This window comes from Chlamydotis macqueenii, chromosome 11 (genome assembly GCF_036417535.1).
Source record: "Chlamydotis macqueenii isolate bChlMac1 chromosome 11, bChlMac1.mat, whole genome shotgun sequence".
Lineage (NCBI taxonomy): Eukaryota > Metazoa > Chordata > Aves > Otidiformes > Otididae > Chlamydotis > Chlamydotis macqueenii.
Genome location: NC_141566.1, coordinates 23209769 through 23232356, shown reverse-complemented (window position 1 = coordinate 23232356; position 22588 = coordinate 23209769). Strand labels below are relative to the sequence as shown.

The following is a 22588-nucleotide window of genomic DNA, read 5'->3' as shown; positions in this document are numbered from 1 at the left end:
GTGTGGCTTCTTCCTGTCAGTGGCCTCAGCTGACCTTGGGCTTTGTGTCTCCCAGTGCTTCAGTTTCCCCATCTACATGGTAAGCTTTGCTCTTTGTAAAGGGCCACTAGCAGGCAAGATGAAGGGAGCTGTCTGCACTTCACTAAACCTATGTTTTTGCTGGTTCATTTCCTCTAGATATAAAATATGGGAAGGGAAAGGCATCCAAAATTTGCAGAGGAGAGAGGTGAAGCAGGCTGGGCAAGAACTCTCTCCATCAGACTTGTGGGAAGTGGCTTATCTGGGAAAATGCCAGAGTCCCCGATCTGAGAGCAGGCAGTGGGCAAACACAGAGGTGGGGCTTAGACTGGGGTTTTTTTGTTAGGTATAAAAAGCTTAGATGGGTCAGTGCCAACCACAGCGCCTGGGACACTGATGAGGGGAGCTGCGCAGAGAGCAGAGAACAGTGCTGGCCATGGGGAGGGCAGCCCCAACCCTCCTGGCTCTACTCAGCCTAACAGCGAGAATTTGTGATGCCCAGGACACCTGCCCAGGTGAGTGGGGCACAAATCTTACTGCCATCTCGCTGAGACAGCCTGCTTCGTCTCCCTCCATAGCACAAGGGGCTTAGGGGGTGGAGGGAGGGAAGGATAGATGATTTTTTTATCTTCTGTGCTTTTTAAAATTCAGCTGAAAGTGGGAAGAGGGTAAGGGGGAGGATGAAGTCTCAGCAGCCACTTTACAAAACTGCTGGCTCCCACCAAAGATGTAGCATCCTCCCCCACTCTCCAGTGGGATATCTAGGAACAGGCTATCCCAGTCAAGGTTTTCCATCCTGGTTAAGGGGTTTTGTTTACTGTGCCTTGGCTCGGTTACTAGAGGATGCAGACCAATACCAAGGCTCGGTCAAGTGCTTGCTGGGTGCCACGCACCCTGGCAGCTTGGGTACGCCGCACAACACAGCTTTCTGTCTGTATTCCTCGGGAAGGCGATAGGGGTGATTTCAAACTGACCTGGTGTCAGGAAATTTGGTAGAACCTTTACTGTCCACAGATCTGTCAATGTCACTTACTCTGCTGTCAGTACTGCCTGGGGCACCTCTCAGCTTTTGTTTTATTAAGCTAGAGTACATTTGTCATGCATGCATATAACAGGCTCCTCTCCCACTGAACTCTTCTGAAGCCAGGGAGTTTCAGTGTCTAGCTCCTCTAATACATGAGATCCTCGATGCCATCTGTTGGTCCATACAACACCTCCACACTCTCAACCTCATTGCTTTTGCTTGCACTGTTTCTGAACTCCAGAGGCTTTGGTTTCCTCTCCAAGACATTCAAAGCCCTAATAATCTCCATAAAGTCTGTCTTCATTTCCTCAGAGGTGAGAATAGTGGGACTGGGTGATGCTGACCGGCTCGCTGTTCTCCGAGGATGCCCAGGGATCCCAGGTGCCTCTGGCCCAAAAGGAGAACCAGGTCTCCCAGGAACAAAAGGTGAGGCCCCGAAAGCCAGCAATGAACACTGTGATATGAGATGGCTTTGTTGCTTTGGGTAGGGGAAGCAAGCTGAAGCTGGAGCAGAAGCACTGGCTTCTGTGAGCAGCTGGAGAGTCAACCAGGAGTGGAAAACACTCCTTCTAGAGATGTGCTGGTAGACATGGAGTTGTCTTTTTTTGCCCCGAGTCCTGTCACAAGTCTGAAGTGGTCCTGGGGTGTGAAGTGTCATCACTTATTTCTTCTACAGTAAAAACATTCATTTATTTTCTATATTGAACAGTTTGGGTGGGAGGGAGGCTGCGACGCTCCTGCATGTCTGCTGGGGAACAGTTTGGGAACTGTGCTGGCACCCCCTACCTCAGGAAGCAAGGGAGATGGGGGTCCCTCAGGGTTTTCTTAGCCAGCTCATAGAGAAATTGAATCACATTAGCAGAGGGAGCAGATCCACTGCAGTAAAATCCACAGACTGGCTCCGAAACATACAAGGCTCATAGGTATTCATATGTGAACTGCAAATTAGGACTTACACTGGAAGTACCAGTGTAGTGTAGCTTCAACAGAAGAAAAGGAGCAAGACATGTTGCAAGATTGAATCTAATTAACAAAACCCAGTTTCCTTGCTTCTGTGAAAACCCAGGCCCAGCTGCCTGGCCTCCTGTATCATCTCCTCTCTGGTCAGTTTGCAATGTGCACACACAAACTGAGTCTTTCCTTGCAGGAGAAATGGGAGCCCAGGGAGTCCCCGGGAAAGCAGGACCACCTGGTGCAAAAGGTAATGCATAACATAATCAGCTCCAATCCATACATCTGCCCAAGTTCAGGACATGCATTGTGAGACTGGGTCTACAGAGATGAGCTGTAGAGATGGTCATAGTCCAAGAAACAGCCCTGAAGTAGCATAGGCGAAGCAAGATTTGGGGGTATGGATCTCGCATGGGGTGAGTACTAGAAACTGTGTCCTTCAGTGGGACCACATCACAAAGGAAGATACTACTCTTCTTCTCAAAGTTCCCCACTAACTTTTACCAGGCCCTTGTCCCCACTCCTACCCTAACCTGCCTCCACCACGACAAGCCTGCCCAAATATCCCCCCTCTCTGAGGAGCTTTTGGGTGCTTTGGCCAGGAGGCCTCATGTAGAGACATGATGCTGAGTGTTTACAGCAGCCTCCAGGCCTGGACTCGGTGTGAGATGCCATTGTAGCCCACTTGACAAGAAGGATGGGATAGAACCACCAGGCACAGGGTGGAGCAAGGAGAGAAGGGGCATTTCTGTGCAATGGGATGAGCCCCTGAAAAGAGGATGATGTCTGCTGAGAAATTGTCTTTCACTCCATCCAGGATGTGCTTAAGGTTTTCAGCAGGAGCTGTGTGCTACAGGCATTGGAAAAGTGTTTCTTCTAAAGAAACCAGTTTCCAGCATAAGGTGGCACCTAGGAATGGAGCATGGTACACTGACTGGCTGGGAAAACAGCCCCTTTTGATGTTGAGTATGTAGCTATTTCCTGGCCAGAAGAACCCAAAACTTCAGTTGAAATCCCCGCAGGAGATGGATGAACCTTCTGAAAAAAAGTAGCTGTTGCCCAAAATCTCACAGGTGCGTGGCTGAAAACAGAAAGCCCCCACAAAAAGTCACTGAGAGAGAGCTGTGAAACCCCCAGGCGCTCCAGCTGACAGAGCAGCAGCTCTCTCTCCCGTGTTCTGCTCTTCCTGCTGTACCCAGGAGATGCTGCTGACCAGGAGAGCAGCCAAGGTGGGGTGGCAGCACCAGCTGCGACACTCAGCAGAGCACCCTGGCTTTGCACCACTTGGCAGCCTTTCTTGTACATTTGAGATATATGGAGGGGCTGGAGCAGCCCCCCCGGGGAGCCACAGTAATTCGCTTGCATTGAGTCATCTGCGATGAGCATTTTCCTTGCCTTTTGCAGGAGCAGCTGGAGAGTCTGGTTTCCCAGGACCAAAAGGTAAATCATGCTGTGCTGAATTTATCATGTGAGCTAGTTTAGTTAAACTTCCACCCTGTGCTGTTCTGGAACAACGCACCAGATGGGAGCAACTATAGAGAAAGAAAAAGTACCCCACCAGGTATTGGATGGGGCTGTTTGGTGACCATTGTGCCCCATCGTAGGCTCAGCCCCGGCCCGGGTGGTGCGAGCACCCTCTCTCCCAGACCAGCCACAGGGGCTGCCCCCAGCTTAGGTTCCTGGTTGCTGCTGCCCAGCACCACCAGCTACAGAAACCGCAGGGCTTCACATGCCCTAACCTGAGGGACCAGCCAGATTTGGGCAGAGCTCTGACCTTTCCATGCTATGGCAGAAGGCAGAAGCTTGGATGAAACTCAGTGGCTGCTAGTGCCAGAGGAACATGGCTCTCTACCAACACTAGCAGTAGGGTAGAGGGAAAACAGGGTTTTTTTGTTGTTGTTGTTGGGTTTTGGAGGGGGGGGGGTGTTGTTGGGTTTTTTTCCCTCATGCCATCATCCAGCATGCGAGGGCCACCGGCACCCAGCATTGAGTACTGTTGGCACCATGGCTTCCCTCACTGGAGCTTGGCTTGTCATTGCCAGGGACCAAACGCTGCTGGTCTGGTGGCTAGTTCAGCACATTTGCTCCAGCTGTCACAGCTGCTCCCAAACCACTGACTCTGCCAGCAGCAAGTGTACCCCTCCTGTGGCTTTTGACTCTGCCTTCCCACAACAACGTCTTCTCCTTCTTCCCACACCCACCCACTCCTGTCCCATGTGTCCCAACCCAATGGGACTCGCTGGCACAAAATGTTTGTACTCAGCTCTGTGGGCTGGCCAGCAGCAGGCAGAGCAGCCAAGTCCAACAGGGACACATCTCATGTCAGTCTGGCCATTTGGACCTCCCAGCCCTAAATCAGATGTCAGAGGGAAAATACATTATGCCAGGTCCAACAGCCCAAGAGAGGAAAGGCTGCTTCTCCTTGAGCATTTATAATGTGTCCCACCCCACTGGCAGCCACCCGATGTGCCTGCTAGGAGCTGCTCTGAGGGACTAAGGGTGCTTATGTCACCACTGTAATTACAGGAGCCTGTGGGTTCCCACCTGCCATTGTTCCTCTGTGCTTTCCTGGGTCTGGGCAGATGGGCCTTTGATGGCCTGGTGGGTTTCCTTTGCTGGGCCCAGAAGCGGACTGGGCAGAACATTGTGTTACTCCTCCTGCCTGGTTTCTCTGTGCCTCTGTTGTGTGTGCAGATGAGCTAAACGCTGCCCTTTAACATCACAGCCCTCTACCAGTGCAGCAGGATTTGTCTTGAAAAGCAAATGATGCCAAATTCTGGAGGAGGGGCGGGCGGGGTGTGGAAGGTAAGGAGCAATTGATGGTGTTGTTTGTCCAACAGGAACAAAAGGGGAGTCTGGATTTGCAGAAACATGGGGTGAGTTGCATCCTTCATGCCACTGTTGGCTTTGCAGAGCAGATGGTAGTGGACTCCCTGCACCAGAAGTCAGGAGAGGGCAGCAATAAAAACAAATTCAGAGTAACATTGAAGGATGAAGTAAGGAAATATCACTGTTAACCCATTTGCTTCTCACAGCCACATGCAGCTTCTGTGTGTCTACTCTGTAATCCAGCCAGGCCAGGAAAGTCATGTCCTCGGAGCACTACTTGAGTTACCTGCCCCCTGTGTGCTCTGCAGGAGTTTTGTCTTAGTTTTTGAGAGCTCATGGTTTCCAAGATGAAACCACTAGAAACACTATAGACATTCTGCTACTTCCAAAGCAGTTATACCACTACACTTGCAGTGGCAGGTTCAGTAGATGCAGAGTTCATGCATGTGATAGTGCTCAGATGAAAATAACATTTCACAAAAAGAAAGAAAGGAAACAAACAAGTATCAGTTGACCCATCAGTCTCCATGAGCTAAAGCCAAAGCAAAGCTACAATCTGTTTTGGCTACACTTGGGTGCTGTAGGGCCATGGTCACGTGCAGAGGCTCCAGCAGATCAGAGATGGTGTAACAGCCGAGAGAGACTGGGACCCCACTGAACTGGCCCCTTTCTGCCCCAGGCACTCCTCTGCCTTTGTATCTTTCCTGGGCATGTAAAAACATCTGATGAATAAGGACCAGGCCAAGTTCAGGACCATATCTCCATTAGGAAGGACACCCATGCCCACAGGACAGCCTGGTACAGCTGTGCATCCGTTCATCAAATACAGCATGCTCAGACACCTGCACCACCAGCACCACCATCTCAGATCATCTCCCAAGGCTTTCCCCTGTGATAGGCACAGGTGCAGCTGTGAGCTGGGGTATCTGATACAGAGCGTTCCAGTCAATCCTTTGGCATCTGTGAATCTGAGCTTCTGTCACCAGGTGTGTGGTTTGGGAGGAAAAAGAAATTTATACATGATAATGTGTATATCAAAAGTGTCATCGGTCCAAACCACAGAGGATGATCTGAACACTGTTTTCTCTTTTATAGGTAGGTGGTTTTCTGTTTCACCACTACTTTTCTGCCAACTACGCCCACGCTCTCTGTGCCCCCTGAGCCTGGACAAATTCCCAGATCATGTGTTTGTCATCCTGCTTGGAGCAGCTCTATCACCCAGACTCCCAAAAGAGTCATTGCAGATGAGAGGAGTCTGAGCACCTTAGGCTATTTCTTAGAAGACGCTCATCTCCCCCATGACAGATGGGCTTGGAAACTGCCACGGGGTTTGGCTCCCAGCAGCTGCGTGCCAGAGTCCTGCAGTGCAAGGACCCAGCTGGGAAGCTGAAGGGTTCAAAGCCTCTGGCTTTGGGCATGAGACCGATGTGGTCCCCGGATGTGGTGAGCACATTAAAACTCTTTCTACTTGATCTTTTCCCCTCATTTGCACAGAAGCCAGAAACTGCCAAGAACTGCTGGGTAAAGGGAAGATCCTGAGTGGCTGGTACACCATCTACCCAGAAGGCTGCAATGCCACCACCGTCTTCTGCGACATGGACACAGACGGCGGAGGATGGATTGTGAGTAGGATGAGAAGAGGGAGGGAGGTTTCTATGTCCCTACAGTGATTTTTATTAAGGCTGCAAAGGATGGCACCAAAATAGAAACAAAAAAGGAGGAAAACACACACTGAGGGGACAGCTGAGATTCACATCAGCACATCTTGTGGATGCAGGAAATTCTCCTGGGAGACGTCCCTAGGAGCAGGCTAAGCACCACAGACCTGCTTAAATTAGCAAACAATTTCCTCCTCATTTCCAAGGGCAGATGGAGATCCTGGAATTTGGTCTCCAGAGACCCGCAGGAGGGTCTGGATGCAGGGGGAGTGTTTGCTGTGGGGGGCTGTGCTCCCCAGGCACTGCAGACACCTTCAGGGCTGGGGGGCGGCCTGCATGGCTGAGGGTCTCCCTTCCTGTAGGTTTTCCAGAGGCGCTGGGATGGGTCAGTGAACTTCTTGCGAGACTGGGATTCATACAAACGAGGCTTTGGCAACCAACTGACGGAGTTCTGGCTGGGGAATGACAACATCCACTTCCTGACCTCACTAGGTAAGGTCTGCCTCTATCCCAGGCCGGGACCCTGAGAGCCCAACCCCTACACTTGGTCATTAAAGGACTCTGAACTTCTTGCGTCCATCTGAGGCCCCAGCACTTAATCCTAAACAGAATGCAGGCTCTTGCAGGCCATTGCATACAGGGATTTGCACTCTAAAAAAAGGAAAACTAGAAGCTGACTGCATGACCTATCCTGGAGATAGGCCAACACATCTTCCTACTAGGACTGGTTGTGATGGCAGTCATCTTGCTCACACACAGCCGCAGAGCCACAATTGTGTGAGCAGCATCCTGGGCGTGTAGCTGTCAGCGCCCATGACCACCTAACATTGGATCAGAAAAGATGCTTCACAAGAAAGCCATCAAAGGTACAGGAAGTTCTGCAGGAATTTCAAATAAATCATAATCTCTCATGTCATGGACACTCCTCTCAAGTTAACTCAGGGATCCTCAAACCCTCCAGCCTGGAATCCAGGTGCGTACTCCCCATCAGCCCTGCACCACTGCTGTCCACCTTCTCTTCTAGGACCCTGTGAACTCCGCATTGACCTGAGAGACTTTGAAAACAACTACTATTTTGCCAAGTACGCTTCATTCAGAGTTTTAGGAGAGACTGAGACATACAAACTTGTTCTAGGAGACTTCCTTGGTGGAAATGCTGGTAAGTTAGCAACAGCTCACTGGGAAAGGCTATTTCCTAGAGCATTTCAGAAGTGTTCAGCATTTATAGTGCAGAGCTGTATCATGCAAGCTGCTTCTACCATCTACATTTTGCATCAATTTATTAAAACTGGCCATGGTATCCCAAGTGCTGGGTGACCTCTGGGTGTGGGGACACCCAGGATCACCCACAGAGTGTCATCACCCAGAGCATGACCTACAAGCCCAGCCATATGGTTTAGCAGCAAATGTGGAGCTGGGCCCTGAGCAGCACCTCATCCAACATAACCTTCCCAACAGTGCTGCAGCAGCCGGGACAAGTTCTGCTTTTGGTTATGTTGGAAGGAAGTATTTGCCCATGAGGTTTGGCATTTCCAGGGCTGGGGTGCTGTTCAATGCTTGCAACATCAGCAGCGCATCCTCTTAATGCCTGATGTTTTGTTTTTCTTTAAAAAGCAAACAAATCCTGCAATACCCCTCTTGCAGGAATGAGTGAAACCAACACCTGCAGTGCTCTGGGTACATGTGGCAACTCTGTGTGACAGTCCAGACCTCAGTATGTCTGCAGAGAACCTGAGCAGTGCAAGAGAAGTGACACCAGAGTAACTGTGAGCAGAATCTGGCCCATTTGATTCACAGGCATAGCTAAGCTCTCTGTGTGTTTTAGCAGTCCTGGCAGAGTTCAGGATACTCCTTTTCTCCAGGGTCAAGGAGGAAACCTGGGCAACCGAGAGACCAGCAGGATTTGTAAAATCTGCTTTGCATCCAGCTAGGTGCACTGATGCCCTGCACAGACACATTAGGCTCCGTCTTGTGCTCTCTATTGAACGTGTACTCTCTGCAGGAGACTCCTTGTCATACCATAAGGACATGCCATTTTCAACAACAGACCGGGACAACGACATGAGCTCCTTCAACTGTGCCATAGAATACAAGGGAGCATGGTGGTACAATGACTGCCATTACTCCAACCTGAATGGGATGTACTGGCTGGGCGTTCACGGCAGCTATGCTGATGGCATAAACTGGAAGACAGGCAAAGAATACCATTACTCCCATAAGCGAACGGAAATGAAATTCAGGCCAGTTTAACACAGCAAGAGGGCATCTGACTAGCACAAACAGGTGCCACTCAACAGCCAAGAGGAGGCACAAAACATAATGTTGTTTGAGGGCACAACTGGACCAGGAAAGAAATTACAGGTTGTGCCTTCAGCCTAGAGCAGACTTTTAGAGACCAGAAGAGATCGGTGCTGGTTTGAGGTCCTGTAAGCACTAGACTCTCACCTTGGAGCCCCACAGACGTTGACTGAGCCTGAGCATCTGTTTCTGAAAAGTGTGTTTCCCTAATTTAAAGATAAAGTGAGAGTGAGGCTACTGCATCTCAGTAAAGCTCTCGGACGTTATTAGCCTAGATGGTAATTACTGGTAATTTTCAGTCTAATCCACATGTTCTTGCAGCCTCTTTTTCTGTTGAGTCATCTGAAAGGCACTGAATTCCTGACCACTCCTCCCTCCCTGAAGGCTGTGATGCAGCCACGATATAGACTGTCATGGAAAGGACCGAACCTCCAGCACAGGACTGTCAGCACTGCCACCTCCCTCCTTCCCTCCCCATTGCCTCACACAAGACGTGCTCCAGGACCTCAGGTGGGACCTCAGCTCCTGGAACCACTGTACCATTGCACAACACTTCCCACCATGACAGAGCCACAGATAGACCCAGAGCCAGCTTCAGCCCCTCCTCCAGGGCACAGTCCTAGATCTCACTCTTTAGCCGCTGTGGACCAAAAGTTGGATACAAAACAGTCTGTTCAGCAATGTGTGTGGTACCAGGACACTACAGCAGTCCCAAGTCAAGCCTTGCACCAGTGGGCATCATGTGGCAGGTGTGATCTTGGAATGGAAATCTTCCATTTCACCTTGTTTCCAGTAGCATTTGAAGATGAGCTATCTGCTGGTGGATGGAGGCAGTTAATCCAGTTTGTGTGGTGTTTCATTTGAGTATTAGCAGAACTGGTTAAAGGATCTCTTCTTCCTGGACTCCTGCTCCTGGACTCTTCCCCACAGCTGAAGCAGAGGAGGAGAGCCTAGTGCTAACTCCTCACTGCAGAGACAGAGCAGAGTCAGTGGAAGCAGTGTTTATTTGTGTTATGCTCCTAATGGTCCCAGGTCTATCACACTACTTAGGGCATAGATGTGTAGCAAGGGCAGCTACAACCCTACAACACTGAATCCAAATCTTGTGGGTGAGAAGAGCAAAAAGGCAACTGACCCAGCACACCACAGCAGGTCAACACTGTGCTAAGAAATAAACATGAGGTTTTGCATCTTCCTATTCACTAGGTCCTGTCTCTGCTCACTTGTCCTTTTCATGTACATGAGAAAGTGTGTGTCTTAGCAGAGAAACATACACTGAAAGCCCCATAGTCACTTCCCCATCTCTAGGAGCTCTGTTATGTTTTTCTGCTACTACCAGTCAGATCGATGTGCCCTCAGCAGGAGCAAGGTCCCTCAGCATGCAATCAGCCACTGATGCTGTGTCCATGAGTGGCTTCTCGGAGAGGCCCAAGTTGCTGCCGCAGACAGCTCTGCAGAACCACGGACTCCTCTGCAGAGACATACAAGCTGGTGCTGACATCCTCAGCTTTAACCTACCTAAAAGTGCTGAATCTCCTTTCTCTGCTCCCCTCTATCTTCTCCTCTTATTACTCAGAAACCTTCAACAATTAAATTTTGTCTATGAAGGACACTGATGTTAGAGTGCGTAAGAGTGCAGCAAGAACAGTTTACCCCAGCCCATCTAGTTGATATTCCCAGACCACTACCACTACCTGACTCCATAGAGAAAATATTCAGGTGTAAGAAGCCATCACCAGTGCTAGGTGAGACGGTTTGGCTCTGGCCACAGAATTAAATCCTCTTGCATCTCCTCAGCTGGCGCAGTGAGCTGACGCAGGCACTGTGTCTCCTCCAGCATGAGCCCCAGCCACTGCAAGGGAAGAAAATACTCCCTGTGCTGATACAGGCATGTGCAGCAGAGGGTCCTTGGGCTCAATGGTCCATCCCTGGCACAATGCCTGCAGCAGTCACAGACAGTGCTTGCAGCAGTTCCAGGCAGGAAGAATTGAACCACTAAGGTCAGAATCCGGTTCCCTAGATACATACACATCCTACTGGCCCAGAGCTCCCACCTCTCCTCAACAGAAGGCTTCCCCTTCTCCATCTGCTCTCACACCTGACCGGGGCGGGGGGAGAGGCAGGAAACAGATCTGAGGTGTCCTAAAAGAACATGCTTCCCAATCTGTCAGGATACTCTCTTGCTTTCCGTCCTCCTGCCAAGGGTTCCCAGAAGAAAAGCAGAATAACCCCAGTCAATCTTGTGACTGATCCTGGCCACTGCTCATCTCAGGGCTTTTTCTCTGTGTCCTGGAAAGCCCACGGATCAGGTTTGCACTTCGTGTTTTAAAACCTCTTGTGCTCCTCAGCAGAGCTGGAAAGGGCTCCAGACATTTCCCTTGCTGCAAATAATGACAAGTGAGGCTGGGGGAGTCACTGGAGGAGCAGGGTGGGCCAGGCTAAGGGGTGTGGGGAAAGGACCTGGTTTCTGCCATATCAAGGAGCCAGAGTCATGATGAGAGGCTGGAAGCATCTCTGACAGCTTGTTGACGCACAGCTATATGAAAGCAAGAGTGGGGCCAAACTAGTCCTCTTGGGTTCCACTCAGGCCAGCCTCCTGGACAGATCAAGGCTGCCTCCAGCAATACCCTCCTGCATTGTCTGGTACATGGGAAGACCCAGCAGTCCAAACCACCCTGGGATTACTGCCAGCCTCCAAGGGCTGCACAGAGGCTCTTTCCAGAGAGGAACACAGCACTTTGGCCACATGCAAATGCCCAGGGAATTCACAGCTGTAAATCTGAAACCTGATTGCCTTCAAGAAACTGTACTTCAGAAGGAAAGGTCCTCTTCCTACCTAACACCAATGCCTATCATGTGAGGAGCTCAGAGAACTTAACTTCAACACTGCTCTACAATTTGCATTTGGATGTAGCAGACCTGGTGCTCTTGGCATAGTGCACACCTGTTCCGAGGTGTCCCAGTGAGAGGGTTGCATCTGAAGAGTAACTTAATGCCATGCATAAGTCAGCATAAAACAAGCTGGGGAAGGGTACTCATTTCACTGTTGTTTGGTCCTCTTAGCTTACAGGCTGCTGAGCTGGCAAAGATGAATCCAACACCCTTTGCACTATGCTTGTGCCACTGTTACCTTGTGCCCACCCAACTGAAGGGTGACTTAAGAGACCAGCTGACCCTGCCACAAACTAAGGGCACTGAGGGGCAATGCACTCAAAATACTGCTCTCTCATAGGTAATACTCTTCTGTAAATTACCTTTAATTAAAGGTTTATTATGCCAGAAGAGCATGAAGCTGTTTGTTTACTTCTGTTTGGTGCCTATGCTTCGAAACATGGCATTTTGGCAGCACCACTCAGTAGACCCAGGATGATGAAACACAGCAGCCAGGAGAAAAGAACCACTAGACTTTATTCTCAAATGGCATTTATAAAAACAAACAAAGAAAGACACAATGGAGGATGCAGGAATGCATGGCCCAGGGGGTGCAACAAGGCCAGGGCCATGCCATCAGCAGCTGCAGAGCAAGCGGCCAAGACAGAGAAAGGAGGCAGAGGAGGCAGCTCCTGGTCAGCTCCAGCAATGGCAAGGCTGCTGTGCCATACAGACCCTCTGCCCACCATCGCAGGTGCTTCAGTTCAGTGCTAGGACTCCGAGACACGAAATTCAACTACTGACCTGGACTTTGCATCAGACTGGCATGGGGAAGTGAGGCCCTGTACTCCCAAGTACAGGGGCTCATACCTGGAGAGTATCTCAGCAGGTTTCCCATGCTTGCCTCTCCCTCCAGCTCTCACCAGTGAAGAGAAACTCTTGGTCCACAAGATGTACCAGACAAATTCCCAGACCACCTCTGTTCTCTGCAGACTCCCAACATTGGCTTTTCAGTCTTGGTCCCACCTGCCCCTGCAGCAGGCACCAAAGGTCCTTCTAACAAGGACCTGATATCCTTTGGTCACCCGAGATCCAGTATGTGGCCTCACCATGTGAGTGGATGGGGCACATGGCAAGCCCAGAAGAAACACAGTTCTGATCCATCGCAGCTCAGACCGTGCCCACTAATGCTGTCTTCTGTGCAGAAAACAGATCCCCCACTCTGGATCTTTTTAATCCTTGAGCAGGCTTCTTACCCCCAAGAAGATAAATAAAACCAGAAGATCTTCCTTCACACCACAGCATCACCAAAGTATACACAACTCCATATGCCTTTTCTACTGTGTCCCAGTGCCATAGTTGTTGCTCTGCAGGACCAGAGTCAGATGTCCGGCTGCAGAAGGGTCAGCCCAGTCTGCGGTAGGGCACCACCAGCACCAACCCTTGCTGGTCCTGGGAAGGGGGTGGTCAGCAGAGGAGCAGCCCTGCAGAGAAGTGCCCCTGGAAGAAAACACCTTCACCCCATAACAGGCCATTTGAGGGATCAGTATGCTGAGGGATCTTCCTTTAGTCCACTCTTGTGCAGCGGTGGGCAGAGGAAGAACAGACTCCAGCTTGGCAGACCAGACAGCATGGGGCAGGCTGGAGAAAGGCCTTGTGAAAGCAGTGTATCTAGGCAGGGACTGAGCCAAGGCAGACAGCTATCCTTCATCCATAGTGGCCTTTGGAAAAGGCTTTGTATCCTTAATGCTTTCAGTGTTAGGACATACCGTTGGATTCCATATTCTCAAGCCTCTTCCTCTATGGAAGAAAAGCCCAGGGGACCCTGAGAAGCCCTGGGAGGTTGTAGTTAGCTCCTCAGGTCCGTCTCCTCGTAGCCAAATACACACCCTGTGATTTTCATCCAACACACTGCTGTGATGCTGGTGGTGGCTGGCTCTCGCTGAAGACACACTGCTGCTGCAGTCTGTTTCACTCCACTGGTCTAAAGTCCCCAAACTGGTGCAAGTGGCCACTCTCCCTCCTCCAGGTTGAAAAGCTTCCCTTAGTTTCAGCCTTATACTTCTCAAGGCTTTGCTTCCCATCCACTGGCAGTATCCAGCTGGGATGAAGGTATTTGCTGGGCAGTTTACTGTTGAGCAGGAGGTTTCTTGTGCAAGTAAGTCAGCATCCCACAAAAGCACACCACCACCTCTGGGGAATGAGGAGCTGCAGATGCTCCCTAGAGACGTGGCTGAGCTGATGACCCTGGTGCCATTCAGTGCATTTCATGCCAGCTCCCAATTCCTTACAATCCCTGGTGAAAATGCACCATGCTCCTCCACTACATCTCTGTCCCAGCACATCACTGACACTCCCTTGTGCAGGCAGCATAGCACAGAGATGTTGGGCTATATATGACACCAAATCCAGCTCCAAGAGCTTGAGATGAGGCCCCCAGTTATGTTTACCACTATGTCAGAGAACATCCTTCAAGTTGCAGGTTGAAGGCCCATTGGGCTAAACACTGTACAAATACTTTTTGGTGAACAGATGAATGATCCTTGCTCCAAGAGCTTGCAGTCTACAAGAGCCACAGCTGCACAACTACAAAGATATTACACCTATTTACATCCACAAACATTTTGGTGCCAGCAGAACGTGTCTTTCAGACCAATGTCCCAGCAATCAGGTGATCTGAGGGCAGGGACTTGGTTGCTCATCTCTTTCTCTTAACTTGCAATGTCAGACCATTTCTAGCAATTATTCTTTCCAAGTCTGGTTTGGATCCGCAACCCCAGCGGAACCCCACCTTCTGGCCCACAGAAGAAAACACAGTACCAAAACAAAGTCCTTTCTTGTGTGCTTGAGCCCTGGGGTCCGTGAGGGTGTCCCACATCGCCAAGGATGTGATGGGTTCTGGGCCAGACAGAGAAATGGGTGAGATGCTGGATGATGCCGAAATCCGTTATTCTATCAACCCAGCTCTCCCTCCTTTCGGCCTCACAAGCTGTCAACACTGTGCTTGTCGCCATGTTTGTAGTGGGATGAGAAGGGGTGATGCAGATCCCTCCATCTTTGAGCCCCAGTCAAGGGCGGTGGGGAGAAATCCAGACTGTCGTGATGCTGGGACATGTGTCTAACAAAGCTCTTCTGAGAGGAGATATTAGTCGGTTAGTTCGTATCTCAATAAGGCACACCCTCCCCATCCTCTCAGCCAGTGCAGGTCGGCACCCCATGTGTGGCCCCGGTTGACTCTTGAAAACCTTGCTGCATCCCTCCGTGCCTGGGTGTGGCCTGGGCGTGATGCCAGGAGACCCACACAGAGAGCTTACAGTCCATATCTCTTCCTGCAAGGTTGCCAGCCGAGTGCTTTAAGGCTTTGAAATATAAATAATATGATGTTTCTGTCAGGGATTTGGAAAGTGTCCTCAATTCAGGTCCCTCCTGAAATTGTTGAATTTGCTTTTAACAAGCAAACAGACAAAGGCTGCTCGGTGTCCTAATTACATCTGTTAAAAATCTTAGCTAGGAAAATATACCCTTAGTAAGTCTCTTCTCCATTTTTAACCATGTTTTCCATCCAAGAAACTAGAGATCAAGACTATGATTAAATAAACACCAGTGCGTCACTTAGCTCTTCCCTTCCCCACCTTCCTTCTTCACTCCTGACCCCTCAAACAGTCTATTTCCAATTTGAGTAATTCTCTGCCAAGCCTCACAGGAGGCAGGCAGCTCAGTCTGAAAGCTGATTGTCCATTCCAGGCTCCAGGGTCTCTGCAACATCCGCCAGCTCATCCAGGATTTCAGAGAAAGATGGCCTCTTAAATGCTTCCACCTGGAACAAGAAGGGAAAGCTGAAGAAGACATCCTGGACAGGAGGCGGGTGCTCTGCAGCAGCTCTGCTGGTTCCCCAAGGCTGGGCAATGGCATTTATCCATCGTTAGCACTGGTCTGGACCATACATCTGCCCAGGGAGCCTTCTGGCATCACCACTTGGTGATCCAGGCCCGGGCTGCTGCAAATGAGCAGCCGCAGGACAGGTCCCATGGTGCGGTACAGCTCAAGCAAAGGCAGCGAGATGCTGAAAACCAGCCTGACATAACCTGATCTGGACAAGGTGTGGGAACTGCTCATCCCAAAGCCTACCCAAACAGTGCAGGGGCAGGCGTTGCACAGGGAAAGGCTGCAGGTAGGTATCAGGAAGGAGATATATCGTTCCCTGAATTTTTTCAGGACAGTAAGGATCTAACTGTCATGTCTCCCTGACGCAGCTCATCCTCAGTGGGCTGTGATCCCCCAGCCCTCCCAGTGCCACTGTGGTGTACCCAAAGTGAGGGACGTGGCCCAGGGCACCCCCCTCCACACCCTCACCGTGCCATCCTGGGGCTGCCCTTTGTGCCTGATCCCATGGAGCCAGGCTGGAGAGCTGCACCAGAAACTCCCCAGACCTGCACATCACACAAGGGCAGAGAAGAACAGCCCCAAGGGCCATTTCTGGCAGAAGTCTGTTATTATACTAACTTGCATTAGGAAGTTGCCTGTCACAGATACAATATCCGAATACACATAAACCTAAGCCAGTTGCTGACGTGAATCACTCCTCTGATTCAGAGCAAGTTATTCACACGTCCTTGGGACCCATGCAAGGATTTACTTCCATTTGCTGCCTTGAGTTCCTAGCAATTAGGTACATTATAGAATCACAGAATGGTTAGGTTTGGAAGGGGCCTTCAAAGGTCATCCAGTCCAACCCCCCTGCAAGGAGCAGGGACATCTCTGTGGTACGCATCAGGTTGCTCAGAGCCCTGTCCACCTCTCTGGGCAACCTGGGCCAGTATTCTATCACCCTCATTGTAAAAATTTTTTTCCTAATATCTAATCTACCTCCCTCTATTTTAAAACTGTTACCCCTTGTCCTGTCGCAGCAGGCCCTGCTGAACAGTCTCTCCCCATCTTTCCTGCAGCCCCCTTTAGGCACTGGAAGGCCGCTCTAAGGTCTCCCTGGAGCCTCCTCTTCTCCAGGCTGAACAGCCCCAGCTCTCCCAGCCTGGCCTCACAGCAGAGCTGCTCCAGCCCTCTCATCATCTGCGTGGCCTCCTCTGGGCTCAGTCCAACAGGTCCATGTCCTTCTGATGTTGGGGGCTCCAGAACTGGATGCTGTGCTGCAGGTGGGGTCCCACGAGAGCAGAGCAGAGGGGCAGAATCCCCTCCCTCGACCTGCTGGCAATGCTCCTCTTGATGCAGCCCAGGATGTGGTTGGCTTTCTGGGCCGCAAGGGCGCATTGCCCTTATTATAATCAGCCAGCTCCTCCACTGTCCGCCTGATTACTGCCTTTGTTTTTCTTTTCCTTTCAGAGATTAACTTGAATCTTGCTTCCTCTCTGCTTTGCCTCCTGAGGCTTTGGGCAGCATGCAGAGGCCCTCCAGCTTTCATCATTACCTTTTACGACAAAGCAAGAAAGGTTGGAGAACTCTGCTCTGGTGACATCTGTAATGCCAGGGCTGGTAACAGCAAGGCAGTGCCCTCCAGAGAGGAGCAGCCAGGTGCCTCTGCCTGCAACCTGGCTTAAGGAGGGACTGGTCATCATCACCGATCTGCTTCCCACTCTGTGGTCGACATGCAAGGGAACAGGGAGGACCTGGGGATGTTTCAGGCTGTAATACACAAACTAAATACTTTTCCTAGGGGCAAAATTTCACAGTGGATGAAAGCATACTACTGGCCCAGAAAGATCTCATCACTTCACAGCTCAAGTGGCAGAGTCCTGTGTACTAGCACTGAGAGCAGCAGGTTCAAGCTCTCCAGGGTTCACTGCAATTTTGGTCTCTGTCATACAAGTGTGATACAAAATGAAAGGAAAAAAAAAAAAAAAGCTAGCAAGACTCTCACCTGACAGCAGCTAGCAGCGAGGTCCATCACCTGCTTAGGGCATTCGCTGATCATCCCTTGGAAGGCAGCAACATCCAAGCCATAATCCTGCGAGGAAGGAAGAAGAGTACATAGAAAAGACTTCAGCTATAAAGTCCTTTAAAAACTCTCCATCCTTCTCAAGGTGTAAAAACACAAAATGCTCATGGTTTAAAGCTTTTAGGGTCTCTATCATAGCTATTTTACTGATGGCTATGCAAAGATACTGGGCCAGCATCAGCTCTGGCAGGGCAGCCACAGATGGCAAATCGTTAACAGACCTGGAAGACTGCAGCATCCTTCTGCTCTGTGCTACCTCTGTGGGGTGGCATGTGTCCTCCTGGAAAAGTTCAGACTAAGGCAACAAGAACCACAAAGGTAGAAGCCTGTAGAGTAACCAGCACCAGGTGCTGAGCAGTAGCTGCCGAGGACAAGAACTGCAGATTATCTTGTCTTCCAAACAGCAACTGAGAGTTGAAGGGGTCCAGCTAGCTGTTTCCATAACTACAGCTTTCTCCCTCCAGACTTCAGAGCCTCTGCTCTGGTCACTGCAGTTCTTTGCACTGCTACTTGGAAGGTGGCAATTTACTGTTTTCCTGATGGATTTTTCATCCTTGTTCAGGATAAACATTCCCTTCCCACTTCATAGAAGGGAAACATTGCAAATGTTGAAATAAAAAAGGCCAAGTTTTTAGGGAAGCCCACTATGAACTCTGTATTAATTGCAATGTATTTGAAAATAAACACTTGTGATGAAAGTTGTGTTTAACCTGCCACTTCAATGGAGAAGCTGAAATGTCAAAGTGAAATGAAGTATTTGGAATTAAGCTCTTAAAGAGAAGTGCTTCATCTCAAATTGCTGATCTCAAAAAAGTTATGAAACTGAACTCTTGTGCACTGAAAATTTTGAGATCAGATTTTCTCATGGAAAAACTTCTAGAGAGAAACCTGAATGTAAACACATACACATGTGTGCAGGTCTGTCTGGTCCAGAGAGAAGCCACAATCTGGTGCCATGGAGAAAACACCATTAGATTTGGCTGCAGGAATCATTACCTGAGTCCTGGGAAGCACTTCGGGGTCAGCTGAGATCCTGCCCAGGATTTCACAGAGGACAATACCAAAGGAAAACACATCCACCTGCAGGAGGGGCAGGAGACAGGAAGGTGGGACAGGGCATGCACATAAGCAAAGTATGAGAAAAGGGAGTACCAACGACAAGGTCCTTCCATTAGTTACACAAAAGCCCACCAAAAAAGCCCATTGGAGATAGAGGCAGCAAACTCTTAAACAACTTCTGGGCTTCTGAACCCAGCCAGGAACACCACAGCCCCATATGGCATCCAGCCTCATCTTCAGGAAGCCTGGCCCCATGCTCTTGTTCAATATGTCTGGTGCTTCTACCACTGCTTTGGCACGCCCCCCAAGATCCTGCCACTGGCTCATCTGGCTGTAAGTCATCAAGCATCTTCCTCAGAAATGCAAGCCATTTCTCTAAATGTTTAACTTAACAAGGCAATATAAGGAACTCTGAGGATGAACAAGAAGCTGGGAAGCACTGTCATACCTTCCGGTCATAGGGCTCTCCTCGTAGCATCTCAGGAGCCATCCAGAAAGCAGAGCCCACCAGAGACAGTTTCCTCTCCACATCCTTCACAGGCAGCTCCACCACCTCCCTGGCCAGCCCGAAGTCAGTCACCAGTGCCTCACGGCCCCGCGGCGTCACTTGAATGAGGCAGTTCTGAAAAGGGCCCATGGGGCACGGCATGAGACACCCGGCATGAGACACCCGGCGAGGAAAGGCCTGGACACCTCACTGAGCAGCACCTCATCGGCCCTTGGTCCCATCTCTTGCCAGAGACCTGCATCCTGGCAGCACACATGGAGTGCGCAGGGCAGATTAGGGATGGGCCAATCACACCTGAAGGACCTGAAAAGTCCGTTGAAGAAGCTGTTCAACTAACATGATGATCCATATCCTTTTATTTGAGAGAGACCTTGAAATGGGCATGTTGACCTTGTTTACTGTTCAGCCGAACGTGTGCAGGATCACAGCCTCAGCCCTTCTCACTACACATCCCTAACACAGCTTTCTGGTGGAATTCCTATCAAATTATCTCAAGGTTTCTCAAAACCCTAGTGGCTTCATCCTGTTTAGTTCCCCAGCATTTCCTTCTCCGCATCTGCTCCCAGAGAACTAGTAGAAACAAAAGGCATCTTTTCCAGATGGCTCTCACTAACAACTAGATTTCAAATGAGCACATACACACTTCTCTCCTGTATCTTGAGCCATCATCACTGCAGGTTTCCTAGGTTTCCCTGGGGAAGGATGAACCTCTTTCAGGGTTGAACCACTACAGCAAGACAGAAGGGTCAGGCAGGGACCTTCAGCACTTCCCACAAGCAGATTTGGAAAGCTCCTGAGCTCATCAGTCATCACCAAACAGGAAATTACATCTTAGCTCACTTCAGAGTACAATGGCCAAGAAATCTGTGGTCAGAGTGAACCAGGCTCTTGCCTTGTCCTTGCCTGGTGTTTGTGATTTCATGGGTAGTAACTGAGCCAAGTAAACAGCCTGAGATTACAAAGGTGACTTTATTCCTGTGTTAATGTCTCTCAAGACCGTAACGCTTAACAGGCTTCGCACTGCCAACCTTCATCAATATTCCAAGTTTCTCTTAGAAAGCTCACAGAGCACCAACAAAAATGGCTTGTAAGAGATATGCCGCTACCTATCCAGCATCAACTGCAAGGACTTGCAGGCTCCATTTCCACGAAGCACACAGATATGGTCCAGGCTGGTGGCCAGCCTCTCAGCTCATATTCCCTGCGATATCATGGACAGACTGCAGATTCACGGGACATTTGGGTTGTTTTGCTCAAGGGACATTAACAAGGCACTGCCTCACCATGTTCCTACTGCCATACCAGTGCCTGTCCCCATGGACAAACCTGGGAATGGCAAAGCCCCTGTGCTCTTCCGGTCCCCATCAAGCAGCATGAGCCCACACTGAGGAAAGCAGCCTCCTAGCCAAGGGGCCATTACACCAGGAACACGATGTGCCTTTGCGTTACACCCAAAGCCTCTCTCCAGATGCCAGGGTGTGAAACCCATGGAGGTGACCATCCTAAAACTGGTGACCTGGACCCTCTGGACCAAGTTGTTCTACTTCCCTGCACTTGAGTGAGGAGATACACATCTCCTGAGCTCTGCTGGTGCTCTGCACACAGACAAGGACCGTCTCATATGGCACCCATTCCCAGAGCCCATGACTGGCTCCTCTTAGCAACAGCTTCCTCCTTGCTGTCCGCAGGAAAGGAAATCCCTAAATTTGGCAGAGCTTCTCCTGCAACTGTAGGCAAAGAAAACCATGTGCAATCCTGCACAGGTTTCCACCTGGTTTATTTTCTGACAGCAACAGCACTAGGAGCCATATATTTTTATCTCTATCTGGGCCTCCTGCTTGGCAAGTGATGAATGCAACATAATGGCAGGTTTTATCAAGAAAGCTTCCTTGCCTGCAGAGGGATTAGCATGGAGCAGAGGACCAGAATGAGGCCTGAGGCCTCCTGGTTACAGCCCTGAGGGGTCCCTGTACAGTCCCCTAACACAGTCATCTTCAGCAATCTGGAGGTGATGTCTCCTTTCCAGCTGTGTACCTTGGAGTTGAGATCTCGGTGGTAGATGTTCTTGGAGTGCAGGTAGATCATGCCTCTGGTGATGTCAGAAGCTAAGTCCACTTTTTCCTTCCACGTCAAAGCGATGTCTTTGCTGGCCAGGAGCTCCTCCAGGCAACCCCCATTCACGTACTGTGAACAGAAACAAAAAGCGGGTGGCTCTGGGTGGGGCACAGGCTCCCCTGGAGCTTCCCGGCTGCTGAACCCTCCCTCGCCAACGCAGGAGCCCCTCCTTCAGGTTGCAGGTTGGGAATGCCACTGCACACAGGGGCCCCTTTGTGTGGTACAGTGCAAATACCCCTCTTGGCACAGCAGGTCACTGCCGGTCTCTGGGGTTTGCCCCACTGCAGGGATAGCTGTACAAGCCAGCCATGATCTTTGCTCACAGGCAGCAAACTAGAGGCAAAAAGCCTGGCAGTGGCTCAGTGAATGCCTTCTGCCACCAACAGCATAGGAACAAGGTGAGACCTCCCTGGTACCAGCCCAGACTTTTCCATTAGACTATACCACCACTCCAGAGCCACCCTGGAGGTTCTGCCACTCTCTGTTTGCTTTACTTTCGACTCCTGCCCTCCATCCCTGGCTCCTCTTCTCCTCACCAGCTGGCCATTCTGGCCCTTTGGTGGTACCAAGTCAACCTGAAACACTTCTGGCTATCCTGCCTGTATTTTATGGCCCTGCAGTGACTATGCCCCACTTCAGCTGTGACCAGCTATGGAGCAGAAAGGACCAGAAGCCCCTCTGAGGCAATCTTGCTAGTCCAGAGCCAGTCACAGGCACAGGAGTCTGAGAGGCGTAGATACGTGTTACAGGATATCTGCCATCCTCCCTGTTGAAGAAACATGGGGTCGTTGCCTGTCGACAGCACACTTACAAGCAAGAAACTTTTACCTCCAGAATGGGGTATAGCTTGTCATCCTTCACGCATATCCCAAGGTACCTAAGCAGAAGAACATACACACACACAAAAAAAAACAAAAAAACCAAAAAAAAACCAAAAAAACACAAAACCAAAGAAGAGAAGTCATCAAGGTTCAATGAGGCTCAATCCCTCATTGTACAACTGCCTGAGACACCAAGCCGACTCCAGCCCCTGCCAGTGCCCACTGCTCATGGCTGGAGGATGTGCCCACCTGACAATGTTGGGGTGGGACAGCTTCTGCAGCAGGCTTATTTCACGCACAATCACCTCTTGGTCCACATCATTCTTGTAGATCTTCACCACCATCACTTTACAAGCAGCAGCCTGGGTCACCTAGAGCCAAGGTTGGAGCACGACATCTCTTAGCTTCCAGAGGTCTGCCAGCCCCGCTGGACAACAGCATCTCTTCCCAACCAAAGGTCTAGTTTCCTTGCTGCCCAGAGCTTTG

General features: G+C 50.3%; 2 protein-coding genes across 3 annotated transcripts in view; one reads left to right on the top strand and one right to left on the bottom strand.

The window, feature by feature from the left end:
* Positions 1–449: 449 nt before the first annotated feature.
* LOC104486924 (ficolin-1-like) lies at positions 450–10390 on the top strand. The gene is made up of 10 exons (XM_086756154.1): positions 450–533; positions 1355–1468; positions 2190–2243; positions 3398–3433; positions 4834–4869; positions 6317–6444; positions 6843–6972; positions 7505–7639; positions 8483–9288; positions 10118–10390. Exons 1-9 carry the CDS (start codon positions 455–457, stop codon positions 8728–8730), a joined length of 960 nt encoding a protein of 319 aa, XP_086612280.1. The 5' UTR covers positions 450–454; the 3' UTR covers positions 8731–9288; positions 10118–10390.
* A 4642-nt stretch (positions 10391–15032) lies between these two features.
* The window catches only part of LOC104486925 (dual specificity testis-specific protein kinase 2-like), a 29768-nt gene continuing 22212 nt past the window's right edge, over positions 15033–22588 (bottom strand). Inside the window, exons 3-9 of one of the 2 annotated variants that reach the window (XM_086756330.1) lie at positions 22352–22473; positions 22110–22158; positions 21201–21350; positions 19107–19280; positions 18596–18679; positions 17522–17608; positions 15033–15466 (exon numbers count right to left, since the gene is read on the bottom strand). In XM_086756330.1, the coding sequence (XP_086612456.1) occupies positions 15365–15466; positions 17522–17608; positions 18596–18679; positions 19107–19280; positions 21201–21350; positions 22110–22158; positions 22352–22473 (768 nt within the window). In that variant the 3' untranslated portion in view covers positions 15033–15364. The remainder of the gene's footprint in view (positions 15467–17521; positions 17609–18595; positions 18680–19106; positions 19281–21200; positions 21351–22109; positions 22159–22351; positions 22474–22588) is intronic. The other variant, XM_086756329.1, reaches the window with a different exon arrangement.

Coding starts and splice junctions, on each gene's coding strand:
- LOC104486924 (XM_086756154.1), top strand. CDS start 455: ATGGGGAGGGCAGCCCCAACCCTCCTGGCTCTACTCAGCCTAACAGCG. Junction 534..1,354: donor TGCCCAGGACACCTGCCCAG/GTGAGTGGGGCA, acceptor TCATTTCCTCAG/AGGTGAGAATAGTGGGACTG. Junction 6,445..6,842: donor CAGACGGCGGAGGATGGATT/GTGAGTAGGATG, acceptor CCCTTCCTGTAG/GTTTTCCAGAGGCGCTGGGA.